The sequence below is a fragment of the Micropterus salmoides genome, unplaced genomic scaffold (assembly GCF_014851395.1).
Source record: "Micropterus salmoides isolate LMB-PRFRI ecotype aquatic unplaced genomic scaffold, ASM1485139v1 Ms_hic_scaffold_20, whole genome shotgun sequence".
Lineage (NCBI taxonomy): Eukaryota > Metazoa > Chordata > Actinopteri > Centrarchiformes > Centrarchidae > Micropterus > Micropterus salmoides.
The window spans coordinates 5,076,570-5,090,705 of NW_024041151.1; the positions used below are offsets into that span (position 1 = coordinate 5,076,570).

Below are 14,136 nucleotides of genomic sequence, written 5' to 3' on the forward strand. Positions count from 1 at the left end.
TTAAAGTTGTCAGGAGGGACCTGCTTTGTTTTTTATTACTTTTTAATAGCCTATATCCATATAACCTATACGATACAGCATCTGCAATGTTTTCAGTTCGGCTGGTTGTTGACTCCTCAGGTTAATTATTGTTCCAGTAAAGTGGATTCATTTCTAAAACGCGCTGCTGAACAGTCACTTTTAAGGATGGGGTGCGGTGGTTGAAAGTAATTGTAACGAAACGAGTAACGTGACTATTTAATTTCAATACCCAGTAATAAGTAACGTAATATTGTTACGTTTTAAATTAGTAATAAGTAAAAACTAACCCATTACAATTTCTGAGTAATTTCCTCAACACTGCTGCTAGATATGTCGTATTAAACTGACGTGCCGCCAAGACAGAGTGCTGCTTTCTGCCCCCTGGTTGTGCACATATCTCTGTGATGACGTTGCACAGAAACCCGTCCACAGTACACTATACTATATTAATTATTTCTGTACTTCCAGGTGTAATTTCTTCTTACTTGAGTTTAACATGTGAAGTCGTTTGACAATAAACACATTCAGATTGTAAAACTTGCAGATTACATCATGAATAACTCATCAAGGCTGCTAAAAAAGAATCAGAAAGTAGAACGTGTCACACAATCTGATCTCAAAAGAAGACTGTAGCGACAATTTTGATAACTGATTTATGATTTATCGTTACTGACCGCTATTTTCTGGTTTCATACTTGCTTTTTTTCTTTATCTTCTGTGATTCTGAACTGAATATATTTCGGTTTTAAAAAGCTGGCCGGACAAAACAAGACATCTGAAGAGGTCGGCCTGAGCTTTAAGAACCTGTAATGGCCATTTTCACAGTTTTCAGACACGTTAAAGATCAAATGATTGATCGGTAATAGTGATAGACCGATATCTGGTGTTTTGAGATTATCAGTCCTGCACTCACAAGGCCGATATTTCATCTTAAATCCCAGCTTATCAAATCTAACACTAATTTACACGGCTGTATTCATCCATTAGCAGAGGTGATAAATGCTTCAGCTTCTCAAGACAAGAAATAATCTGTTTGTTTCCCAAACTGGAAAAGTGAAGGCGGTTAGAGCTAATATCTCCCTTCCCCTGCAGTACGGTTTATGGCTGCTATGTCACTTAACATTAGCTAATAGGAAATCACTAGTTGCTGCACGTCATTACTGTCATTAGAGCACTGGTGCACAACTCTGTGCTGTACAGACAGTTAAAATTATATTTCAGTTTTCTGGTTGGTTAGAAAGGACAATGGGGACCACGGAGGAGCTGAGGCAACCTGGTCCTTTTAAAACTAATGAGGAGTAACCATTTGTACTCGGTCTCGGTCTTGGACATTGAGGACTCAGGATTTTACTTCAAGACCATAACTTTGGGAATATCAATAAATTGCTTTTGCATTGTCTGATTTATTTGTTAACATCCTAACTTTGATTGGATGTAAAGCTTATTGCTTCAAATAAAACCAATAACCCTTATTGAAAGTGTGTCGTTACCGTTAACGACTGTCACCCCTCCCTGCGATGCTTAAGTTGATTTCAGCTCTTATTGTTTCTATGTGGGTGCTTTAATGGGAAAGTGGATCTTTCAGATCACTTTGAGAAGTAGCTGTGATCTCGTTTCACATTTTATTGTGTGTCATAATGAGGGGTACTTGTCTTGCTTTCAGCCCCTAAACGTCTTGGTCTTATCTCAGTCTCGATAGACTCTTGACTACAACACTACATGTTGCCTATTTTTTTTTATATTCATTTATCCAGAGGTCACATTAACACGTTTTTTTCCTGCCATTATAAGGTTGAGGAGGTGAGGTCCAAAACTGTCTGGGTGCTGTGCCGTGAATGTAAAATAACTGTGGAGAGCATCAAAACTTAATTACTTTCCCCAGATCTAATGGTTGTAGTTTCTCCTCAATGGACTTCTTTAGCAAGTTTAGTCCTTACGGTGTCATTTATTAGCTGATCTAGCTTTTCCAACTATTCGTTTACACATATGGTAATAATGATGCTATGTTGTGCATATGTTTAGGGTAGAAAATGTAATATTTTTCTTAGGGGGGCGGACCCCAAACCTCACCACCACTACAGTCACCAAATACGTGCACCTACTAAGGCTGACACAAACAGGGAAAACACTGAAATGTTAAGCAATCTGCAATCTCGTAACCTTAACAGCATTGCTGCACGAAGAATTTCAGAGACATGTTGTATTGGAGTTTTGTATTCAGATACAGAGCACACCTCCACTTCACCTCCGCTGTTACAACTCCATCCTTGGGGAAATGCTGGTTAAATATATATATAGTTATACTGTAGAGAATAAAGCAGCTGAATGACGCCACTTCTCACAAACTGTACCCTGCTCTCCTTTAAAGACTAGTCATGCTCTGAAATCTACAGCAGAACCCAATGTACGTTTCTGTTTATCTAAAACAACACGTTACTGGCTGAGATAACATGAATACTAGATTCTACTCTGGAGGTATAATGGATCATAAATGACTGTTCTTTGTTTTGATATCGGCATTATATATCCTGCTCTCTAAAATATCGACATCAGCCATTGGAAAATCGGTCGACCAGTAATTGATAATGTTTTAGTTGTAGCCTTAGATAAGCGTCCAAGGTGGGTTAAAATCACGGGGAAGTGGACTAAATTTAAACCCACCTTGGATAACTATGACCTGGATGACTGAGAATCTTCACAGAAACTTTAGATATGTGGTTGAAACCTTTCGTGACATCTAAATAAATAAATACTCCCACTGACCTCTTAAAAAGCTCAATGAATAATCCTGGTCTGGATTTGACATTGCTGGAGTTCCCAGTAAGGATTTTTATATCTCGGCAAATCACGAAACTTTAGGCTAATACTGTGCAAGGAATTATAACAGATCAGCAAGCAAACAACAACAAAGTAAGTTCAGTAATTTATCAAGTAAAAACAGCTGAAATTCTGTTTCCAGCTTCTCAAATGTGAAGATTTGCTGATTTCCTCTGTTTTATATGATTGTAAAGTGAATATTTTGGGGATTTTTAACTGCTGGAAGGAAAGAAAACAAGAAATTTAAAGACATTTTGCTCTATTTTTTAGACATTTTATAGACCAAAGGATTAATCAATCAATCAAGAAAATAATCATCAGTTATCCATAATGAAAATAATCCGATTTCATTAGCTCCTTCCTGTAAACAAATAGATTATCTTAGGAATACAGAGATTTAAAAATATACAGTCACAACATCGGGTATTGCATTTAAAGTTGTTTAATTAAGGAAGTGTTATAGTTTCACTCTAGGAAAAACAAAATGAAAAATAATCTGGAGGTTTGAGTCACAACTTTGTTTCAAGAAATTAACCTTTTTTTTTTTTTCCATTAAATGTTTTTGTCTTGAAATTCCTTTACATAATACATTTTTATTTTTATATGTATTTCAAAATATCTTTTGCTGGTTTGCTCTGTAATAATTTTTTTTCTTCCTATAAGTAGAATCTCATTTCAATATAGTTCTCTTTGAATAACAAAAAAACAAAACAAACAACATCCATCAATGTGTTTCTGTCCAGGGATCTTCAGAAGATGTTGTTAAGTTACGTCAGAAAATGACCATGTAGCTGGTTAAGACGGCCCGTCAGTCCAGCTCTGACCACGACAACAGAGAGGGGGGCTGATGGGAAAACTCAGAGAAGCTGTATCTGATGCAGCGCTCCTACCCGCCCCGACCGCCAGATATTTGGACCCTTGCAGTGGCGCGTGGGAGCAAAATGAGCATCATTAAAAAGTCCCCATCTGTATGTTGCCCCTGGTGTGGGGGGTGTTTCTCAAACACCAGGGATGCTCTGGTGTGAGGAAACAAACACTGTGAATTATGCTTTTAAAAACATTGCCTAGATTGTATGTATAACATAAAACCCAGCTGATCCACACTGTAACTGACTACTGGAGTCAAAGCTTTAGTTTAGTCCGCGAGGTCCCTTGTTGTTTGGGCTTAAAGATAATCCTCTCGGTAACTTCCCCTAACATTTTGGGTAATCTTTTTCGATTAACAGCACAGCTCCCTTGTTGTTTGACAGCTCTGTATATATGTATATATGTATATATATATATATATATAGAGACATGTCTAATGCAAAACACCCAGCAGCTTTATACACTTTCCTCTCAGGCTCATCCTACTTGCCAAAAAACAAATCCCCACAAACTGCCCACTGAAGGAGAGACCTGGACTGGGACAGGAACACACTGGATGCTGGTTCTCTCCTGAAACTGGGCAAGGAAAACATCTTAAACAGGTTGACTCCTCACTCCCTTAAATATAAAGTATGTTGCAAATAGGAAAGCATTCGTTGGCTTCATTTCTAGATAAAAAAAAACCAATTTGCTGGTTTTAGTAGTTTCTCTCTCTTTTCTTTTCTTATTTCTTTTTTTATACAATAAAGCATAACTCACTCTTCTTCTTCCTTTTTTTTTTTTTGCTCCAGCCAATGAGATTTGATCTCATTTACAACCCCACCCCAAACTTTCATTTTTCACACAACCACTCCAACTCTACATACTTTAGAATAATACACCAATAACTCCCTGCACATTTACTTTTTTTTTTTTTTTAACGCCACGATACTTTAGTAGGCTATTACAGCACGATTCTTCATGCACTTATCTTTTTTATACCCCCTACACTGCAGATCAGACTACAACAGCTGTTCCTCTCAGTCGTCATCCACCTCCTCTCCCTCGGACTCGTCTCTCCTCTCGTACATCTTATCCCTCTGCCGCTCCTGGATCTCCTTCATCTCCTCCGCGTATCTGCTGAAAGCTCCTCCGAACTTGCCCCAGGCTTTGAACGGGATGGTGATAGAGTTCCTGTAGCTGGGCTTCACTTCGCTCACGCGCAGGAACACTCCGTATTTGTTGGACCCGACGTCGAAAAAGAACCGTTTGGAGTCCACCATGATGGAGGTGCCCTCGGGGAGCTCGCTGTAGCCCCCGGCGGCCATGCTCCCGGCCAGCTCCTCGTCGTCGCCCCCGTAATCATCTATGAGCTTAGCGAGGGCGTCTCTGAACTCTATCAGCCCCTGGGCCGGAAGGGCTATGGTCTGGCCGGCCAGCATGCCGCCCACGGGGCCCCCAACTCCAAAGCCGGGTCCACGGTTTACGGTTTGCCGGATCCGGAGGAATCTCCCCCGCTGGTTCTCCTTCAAGTCCAGGTAGTACTTGCGGTTTTCCCGGACTAGAAACTCGCTCTTAAGCGCTCGCCTGGGCCCGCCGTCCTCCCCCGAGCTGGCCTGGGCTATCTGCTCCGGGCTGCTAGGCCCCAGCTGGGCGTAGTGCTCGATGAAGTCCCCGAGGTAGTCGCGGAACTCCGCCGCCACCGACAGGGAGAGGGTCAAGCGGCTCTTGGAGCCCCCGGCCCCTACCTCGGCGATCTTGATGAACCTGCCCTTGCTGTTCTGCTTCACGTCCAGGTAAAACCGCTTGTTCTGGATGTCGAGGCGCTTGGACGCCAGCTCCTGGGTCTCCTGGTCCCTCTGGAAGTGCTGGAAGCCGCCTCCTCCGCCGCCTCCCCCGCTGCTGCCACCGCGCTCACTCCCGCTGTCTCCATCCGCCATCTTCAGCTCCACCATTCGCCTTCTGCCCCTCTCTCCTGCGTAGCTGCTTTCTGCGTGCACTCAGCCAGCGCGCGCCCCCTCCACGCTCACCGCGGGGGGAACTTCGGATAGCGTTCTGATTGGCCCAACCGCCCGCCACTCCCACACGTTCACACGGTAACCGCTTTCCCATTGGTTCGCCGATTTTGTCTTTCACGCCCACACGTGGAATCTCTCTTCAGCCATTGGTTCAGATCGAGGTTCCGTTTGCGTACTTCTGGGTTGCCCCTGGTTGTGAAATCTCCTTGTTTTTATGACATAATTTGTTTTAAATTAAGTTTTTAAAATGTTTTTGGCTTCAGCTGGTGAAATGTGTCGACAACCTGTTTTTTTTTTGTTTTTTTTACCATACAGTTCCGAATCTGGGGATATTTCAAGGTCGTGTTTTTATATGTGGAAAAATGTTGTGACGTACTTCTAGTGTAGTACGTTGCACATATTTTAATAATACTATCATGCCTGTTATTGCCAGCTATGAAACAATATTTAATAGCAATACTACAGTGTAAAATACTCCACTACAAGTAAAGGTCTCGCCAATATAAGAAGCAAATGTACACACTATGCAGAAAAGTCGCTCCTGTGAGTGTTATATCATTCTGTGTTATATTATTGGATAATCAATACCCATGAATGAATGTGTTAGTACATCTCACTGGTTCAGATGGAGCTAACTAAATACACTGTTAAATCTATAATAATGCATCAAGGTTTAGGCTATTTAAGGTCCACATTTTTTGTATGTAAAATCAGTAACCAGTAAGCTGTCAGTTGTCTTTGTTGCCCCTGGTTGTGAAATCTCCTTGTTTTTATGACATAATTTGTTTAAAAATATTATTTTTTAAATGTTTTTGGCTTCAGCTGGTTAAATGTGTCAACATAACCTGATTTTCTCCACACAGTTGTGGCGGAAATGAATCTGGGGCTATTTCAGGGTCATGTTTTTGATTGTGCAAAAATGTTGTGTCATACTTCTAGTATAGTACGTTGACCATATTTTAATAATACTATCATTCAGCAATACTACAGTGTAAAATACTCCACTACAAGTAAAAGGTCCGTCTTTTACATTAGAAGAACACAAGTACAAAATAAAATATCAAAAGTAAACGTACACACTAAGCAGAAAAGTGGCTCATGTGAGTGTTATATCATATATTATATGTTATATTATTGGATAATCAATGCCCATGCACGGATGTGTAAGTACATCTCACAGGTTGAGATGGAGCTAAATATAACTACACATACTCTTAAAATATAATAATGCATGATAGTTTATTTAAGTGCTTTTTATTGTATGTACTGTATATTGTATGTTATTTTGAAAAGTAACCAGTAACTGTACCTGTCAGATAAATAGTAAGTAAAAAGTCCTCTGAAATGGAATAGAGACGCAGCATAAAGTAGCATAAAATGGAAATACCAGAGTAGCACAGTACTTAAATAAATGTAGTTAGTTACTTCCCACAATTGGTTATTGCTGCATGTTGTCAGCATGTGAGCAGTTTGGTGGTAGATCAATAGACCTAGGACATGGGAGGGCTTTTTCTTAATGCTAGGGCAAATATTTATGTATATTAGCTGTACTATACAGTTATTCAGTTAGGTAAAGTGAGCCCGTGTGATGTCTTGCTGAACCACAGCCACTGTGGCCACAATGGTAGATACTGAAATAAAGTGCGACGATGGAGAAAAGTTCAGAGTAATGTCAGAAATATCTTTCCATAAAGTTTGCTGACATTAGCTATGATAAGTTACTGGTCACACCAGACCAAGTCAGGCATCTGTGTGAGCTGAACAATGCAGCGTTTTATTGCTTAAGAATTACATTTTTTATTTGTAAGAAAAATAAATGTTTTATTCCTTCTTTCAAAATGTCTCACATCAAGATATAGAAACATGCAGAGCTATAATTTAAAAAGAAAGGCTACAGTAAAATATGGAAGCATTTAAAATAAATAAAATAAAACAATGTACACTACAGTAAGCCTCTGTAGATTATATATATATATATATATATACACATAACACACCGCAGGTAATTGCGCATGTGCAAAAAAAGATGTTTTTGTATGAACCCACTTTGATTTCACTGCAGTTCACCAGAGTTCAGCACTTACCAAAATCGATGGCCTCAAAAATGTTTGAAAACCGCTGACCTACATGAAAACACATAAATTAGTAATAAACTGCTTATCAAATTATTATCAAAACAGTTACCTAACAGGAATCATAATAATTAATTTACCAAATTACACTTTACTCAAGAATTCTATTTAAGTACAAATTGTAGGTACTTATACTTTACTTTTTTCATTTTCCCCTACTTTATTCTTCTGTTTCATTACATATCAGAGTGAAATATTGTACTTTTATACTGCACTACATTTACCTGGCAGCTATAGATACTTTGTAGATTAAGATTTTACAAACAAAACATACAATCAGTTTATAAAATACATATAATGCACTGTTATCGATGAAATGACAATGACAACAATATGTTAAGTATTTAAAGCCCGACCTTGACCAACTACAGCATTAAAATGCTGCTTACATTAGCATGATAATAATCCAATATTATGAAATGCATAATAAAAACATTATGTCTCTCTAAAATGATCCAGTATTCATAAAAAGAATTATCTGACCTTATCTTGTGAATTTTTTACATTTGAATACTTCAGGCAGTGGCTGTAGCTGCTGTTTTTCCCACCTGCAGCTACGTGTGTGTAACCATCATATTGTTGTTGCATTATCTTTTTGCGTCCACAGATGGCAGCATAGCTTAATTTGCCTTTCAGGTAAGGTTTCAGGTTGAGTTTCCTGTTGTGCTTCCTCCCAGCTGGGTGTACCAGCAGCACCTGTGAGTTTAAAGATGAAACCAGATCTGCAGTGTGTGGTGTAACCCTAAACCGTGCTTATCAGTAAGCCTAGTTTAAGGTGCATCAATGCACCTTAGAGCTGGATAACTTGGTGTTGCAAAGCTGGATTCTCTTGAAGCAGGTACTGTGGTTTGGGATAACCTGAAAAAAGTGCTTGTACACGGGGATTTTACTGTAGAAACACTGAAGCCACCAGTCCAGATTCACCCAGCAGAAGAAAATGTGGACTACAGAGTATTTAAAAAACTCCTAAAATGTGACATTTTATTTATTAATCTAACTTTTCATCAATATTTTCTGTAAATGTTATCTCCATATGTTTTTGTCTAAAACCTGTTTCAAATTCTCATTTATCTCAATGTTTTATTTTTTTATTTTTTGCCTAAAAACATTAAATAGATCAAGATTCAAAAATATTAGCATCAGTCTGCATACAAACTCCTCTTTATGTCACTGAACCCACTAAATTCCCAGAAACATTACCAGGAATATGACCTCACTGTCCTGAGTGGTTGCTGCATTGAAGAACACGCTGTTCTAAATGGGATTTCTTAGTAATTGTGCAACATGAAAACCACAAGCTGAAAACTGAATCCAGTGACTCTGGGGGGCACACAATGAATCAAGACATACAGTATCTAACTTTTGGTCTCCTATAAAGAGGAGACAGGACCATCTGGAACAAGGATTGCACAAAAACACAAATACAGAACCACTGGGAGACTTTGGCCTTTTTAGGGAGAATAAAGCTCTTTTAATTTAAATATTAATCTAAACAATTCGGACCTGCTGCTTTTTTTTTTATTTAAAATGCATTGATACTGCAACTTATTCAGATTGATACTCTCTCTATCTGGCACAGCAAAATGCAAATACAATTAAAAATACTGTATGTGTGTGAATATAGTTCTATAATTATATTAAAATAATTATTTTGTTTAGAAGAAGAAATTCAATAAAGCAGTATTAATAATTCTCTTTTCTCTTTCCTTTCTCCTTTCAGCTTCCTCCAGCCCATCCTCACCAGAAAAAAACACCGTATCGGACAATTATGCAGCAAAGAGCGACAAACTCCATGTAAGGAGGATGTGTGGTGGATGGATGAATGAATTAAACTCAGGACTTTCACTCAGAAGACTGAGGTTTGAGTCCTGTGTGAAAGAAAATCAAAGTTTATTTGTTTTAAGTTAAATAACTTTTTGTGGATGACTTTTAATGTGCTTATTTTAACCCAAACCACCATTTTTTCTTTAACCTAACCAATTGGTTCTGTTGCCTAAACCCAATAAAACTACCACCGTTTTACAGTGTTTTAAAAAAAAAAAGTACAATATTTCCCTTTGACATGTAGTGGAGTAGAAGTAGAAAGTAGGTAAACGGTAATACTAAAGTAAAAGCACCTTAAAAATGTACTTAAGTATAGTAGTAAAAACAGAATCATGTATAAACAGCTTCACTTGATAGATGACATGATGAAAGCATCAGAGGACCTGTAACGTTTTAATAGTGATTTTTATTTTAGTGATATGATTTCACAATTACACAATAACACAAATCAAATAAAACAACTTGATAGATTCAAATTTAAATATATCCAAAACTATACAACAGTTACAAGCAGAGCTACACAAGCAAATCACAATATTGCACACCCCCCCTGTTTGAATAAAAGTTAGCACTCGAGCTTCACAGCAGTAATCGTGCCGTGTTCCTTTATAAACCATCTGTTTCTATTAGCATTGATCCTATTAGGATAACAAGACGACATTTTTATGAAAAAATATAATCAATACAATCTCATTTTGTGTCACAAACATCACAGTAAAGATCAGAGTAGATGCACAGGCCCGTCAGGTGGTGATTGAAGGACGCTATCAGTAATACTGATGATAAGCCGGGTAGGATCCCATGAGTTGAGTCGTGGCAGAGGGCAGCATGACTCCTGGGAGGCTGTTGTACTGGTAGAAAGAGTCCAGGGGCAGTGTGGGGTGGCTGGGCAGGGGAGAGCTGTACTGCAGGCTGTGTGGGTGGACGTAGGAGGAAGCAGCCGGGCCCTCCGGTGCCGCTACTGCTGAGTGATACCTCGGGTAGGGCCCCGGTCTGTAGGCCTGCAGCTCGGGATAATGCATCAACTGAGAGGCAACGTTTGCCTGGCAGGCGTGAGCCAGGGCGTCCTGCACCGACCTCTTCAGCTTCATCCGCCTGTTCTGGAACCAGTTTCTGATCTGAGAGAAAAAGGGAATAAAAGTCTCATGAGACTAAGTTTGTGCTGCAGAATTAACAGGTCAAATTAAATTACTGGGAAACAATAAAATATAGTTTTAAGACAAGAACTAAACAAACAAATATAAAGATTTAAAAAATTAAATAAAAACTGAGTACAAGTTCCCCCCAAAATAATAAATAACTCAAAACACAATGAAAAATAAATTAAATAAATCATTTATACGTATATAAAAAAACAGTGATTAAATAAAAATCAAATAAATGAATGCATTCATATATATGAATCAACAAATAATAAAATAAAATAATACTGATTAATTACAATTAAAATCAAAATTAAAATGAAATAATTAAAATTAACATAAACCAATAAATAAATGTATATATATATTTATATATAGATATATATTAACCTATTTTAACATTATATTTAAGTCTCAATAATAAAAAAGAAAACTACAAGAAAATTACAAGATATGCCATATTTTATGTATCAGGTTATATGTATTTTATTGTTTATGTATTTCCTGTAAATTGTGTTTACCTGCTGGGAACTTTAATTTAAATGGATTCTAAAAATACTACAATAAGCCATTGTGTTTCTGTTTTTATTTGCAGAAAGTTCAAATTCCCAAAATAAAACCAAACCCAGAGGACGTGAGCTCAGCATCACTCAGATGTCTCAGATACTGACGACAGATTAAGGATTGTTACCTGTTTGTCAGACAGGTTGAGCTTCTTGCAGAGCTCGGCCTTGTCTTGCGTTCCCAGATAAGCGTTCCTCTTGAAGGCCCTCTCCATGCTGCTGATCTGCTCCGCTGTGAAGGCCGTCCGGGGTCTCCTCCCTGACGGAGGGGACGCCGGTGAGGTGGAGGTGCACTCAGTGGGGGCCGAGGGGGAGAGGCAGTGGCCCCCTTCGCTCTCGTACCCGGAGGTCTCCTCCTCCGTCCCGCTGCTGAAACCTACATCAGCCACTGGAGAGAGGAACAAAGAAAGAGATGGTTTTTAAATTGATCTTTCACAAGATGTTTAACATGAAGATGGTAAACTAAAAACCACTGATATATGTATTTAGATCCTTTACTTAAGTAAAAGTACTAATACCACACTGGTATAAATACTCCATCACAAGTAAAAGTCCTGCAATGAAAATGTTTAATCAAGTATTAAAAGTACTGTGACTGTTAAATATTCTATCTTTAGATGATTATTCCTCATGCATTAATGTAAAAGCCAGATTTTACTGCAGCTAAGGATTATTTTCGTTATGGATTAATCTGCTGATTATTTTTGATTGATTCTGAAAAGAGCAGGAAATGCCACGTAGACCAAACCTCAAAGTCACTAAAAGCTAAATTAAGGTTATTCAAATAAGTAAAACATTTGCTTGACAAAATGCCAATAGCCTCAGCTCTTCTCTTGTATTTATTGTTGGGTAGTTCAATTATAACAAAGCACTAGTACTTGAGTAAATGCACTTTACTTTCCATCAGTGGACCTGACCTACCTTGATTACTGTGAGAGGTTTGGTGCTGGAGAGTGCTCAGACTGAAAGCATCTAGGCCCGGGCTCCTGTTTTCTTGCTGCTCGGGTAAATGTTCAGACTTCTGCCTGCAGTAAAAACCCGGCAGACTCTCTGAATGTGTCCCGCAGGCAGAGACGCTCTCTGTCCCTGCTGGCTGCTGGCTGCTCTGGGCCATCCATTCAATAGAAAAATGTCCTCTCATGGCTGCTGAGTGGCGAAGTTTTGTCCTGAAAAGAGCGGCACAAAGAGTGTATCCTTTTGTTTAAAATGGTTAAAACCAGAATGAAAAGTTAGATCCAGAGCGCAAGAAAGGTTTCTCAGGAGGTTGCTGGTCTGTCCTGCTGCTGGGAGACTTTTAACTGCCTCCCTCATCACAGCTAGTCTGTATTTATAAGGGGCATCCCTCCTCATTTCAAACTCCCCCAGCCCCAAGATCAAAGCACACATCCTCCCTTCCCTCCCACCTTCCCCTCCTTTAGTTTTCACAACTGGAGTAATTAAGACGTCTCATTCAGTCTCGATGAGGCTGTTACAACGTGGCTCCAGTGAGTCTGGGAAGGACCCCCCCCCCTTCCTGCCTCCAAAAACAGATAATAGACACACCTCAACCCCAAACTGTCTGCAAGTCCTCTGCTGCAAACATACTGAGAGACCCCTAAACTGTGTCCTCTTACTGTCTGGCCGCAGGGATCACACGACACGACCACCAACTCCTCTGCATTGTTTTTATTTACAGCTGATTCTCCTAAAGACGCTCAAGTTGATCACCATTCAAAGATAAAGCAGCAACAAACAGAACCCTTTGTTGTAAAGATAGAAATAAAACACACAGTGACACATAGTACAAAAACATTTTTTTTCCAGCCTTAAACAGTTCTATAATAATATTTTGAGTGATTATAACTAAAGATTTATACCTTCTTAGTAGGTTGCTTGAACAGTTTTCCTCATATTCTGGATTAGTGGGAGCTTTATATTTAGTTATATTCACAAAATGAGAAGTCACACTTACAGCTGAGTTTGTACTGTAAAGAATAAGACGATGCCTGAAGAGCAAAGAGTGTTTAAAAGGTGAAATTCAGAAAAGGCCCAGTGTGCATAACACATATTGAATATTGACTTGAGAATCTTTATATTTCTAATCATTTGACGTTGTTACTAAACTTACATGAGTCTACCTGAAACAATATTTAGATTATTGGATTTGTTGATTGACAGAAAACTAAGTATTTACATATTTTTTAAAAGCAGAAATGCTAAAAAATATTCCAAAATGTGAGGAATTGCTGCTTTTCTTAATGTAAATTGAATGTTGTTTTAGTTTTGAACTGTTGGTCGGATAAAACAACAAATTTGACAGTCGAATTTGCCTTTATTTTAGTCTCAATTTCAGAATTAAGGATGTAGGATGGGTTCAAATGCTAAAATACGAGCAAATGCTAAAAGTGTTTAATAGTTTACAAAGTAAAGAAATGCTCAACAACATGTAAAACAATCAAAAGCACAATAAAAACATATTAGAATAAACTGACAAATAAAATAATAGAAAAATAGAAATGCATTTATTGTGCAGTTTCAGTGGTGCGATAATGAAGTAATCAAAGGAAGCAGCAAAGAAAGTCTTTTAGATTCGAAAGTTTAGAGCATTTAGAGTTGAAACTGTAAATCAGTTGACAGGAAATTAATCAGCAACAATTTTCATGAAGCAACAATGGCTGAATTGATTTTGTGGTTCCAGCTTCTAAAATGCAAAAACCTGCAGCTTTTCCTTGTTTTCCATGATTTTAAATGAATATATTTGTGCTTTGGACTGTCGGTCAGACAGAACAACAAT

At 38.4% G+C, this 14,136-nt stretch overlaps 2 protein-coding genes across 2 annotated transcripts; both read right to left on the reverse strand.

Annotated features, from left to right (window-relative positions):
* Nucleotides 1-3,264: 3,264 nt before the first annotated feature.
* On the reverse strand, nt 3,265-5,681 carry purbb (purine-rich element binding protein Bb). Its single transcript, XM_038733563.1, has one exon. It carries the CDS (start codon nt 5,637-5,639, stop codon nt 4,725-4,727), a length of 915 nt encoding a protein of 304 aa, XP_038589491.1. The 5' UTR covers nt 5,640-5,681; the 3' UTR covers nt 3,265-4,724.
* Nucleotides 5,682-10,406: 4,725 nt separating this feature from the next.
* ved (ventrally expressed dharma/bozozok antagonist) lies at nt 10,407-12,589 on the reverse strand. The gene is made up of 3 exons (XM_038733565.1): nt 12,285-12,589; nt 11,492-11,751; nt 10,407-10,776 (listed from the first exon to the last, which is right to left on the reverse strand). The coding sequence occupies exons 1-3, from the start codon at nt 12,502-12,504 to the stop codon at nt 10,426-10,428; spliced, it is 831 nt and encodes a 276-aa protein (XP_038589493.1). The 5' UTR covers nt 12,505-12,589; the 3' UTR covers nt 10,407-10,425.
* Between the last annotated feature and the right edge of the window lie 1,547 nt (nt 12,590-14,136).

Coding starts and splice junctions, on each gene's coding strand:
- purbb (XM_038733563.1), bottom strand. CDS start 5,639: ATGGTGGAGCTGAAGATGGCGGATGGAGACAGCGGGAGTGAGCGCGGT.
- ved (XM_038733565.1), bottom strand. CDS start 12,504: ATGAGAGGACATTTTTCTATTGAATGGATGGCCCAGAGCAGCCAGCAG. Junction 11,752..12,284: donor AACCTCTCACAGTAATCAAG/GTAGGTCAGGTC, acceptor TCCTCTCTCCAG/TGGCTGATGTAGGTTTCAGC. Junction 10,777..11,491: donor TCAACCTGTCTGACAAACAG/GTAACAATCCTT, acceptor TTTTTCTCTCAG/ATCAGAAACTGGTTCCAGAA.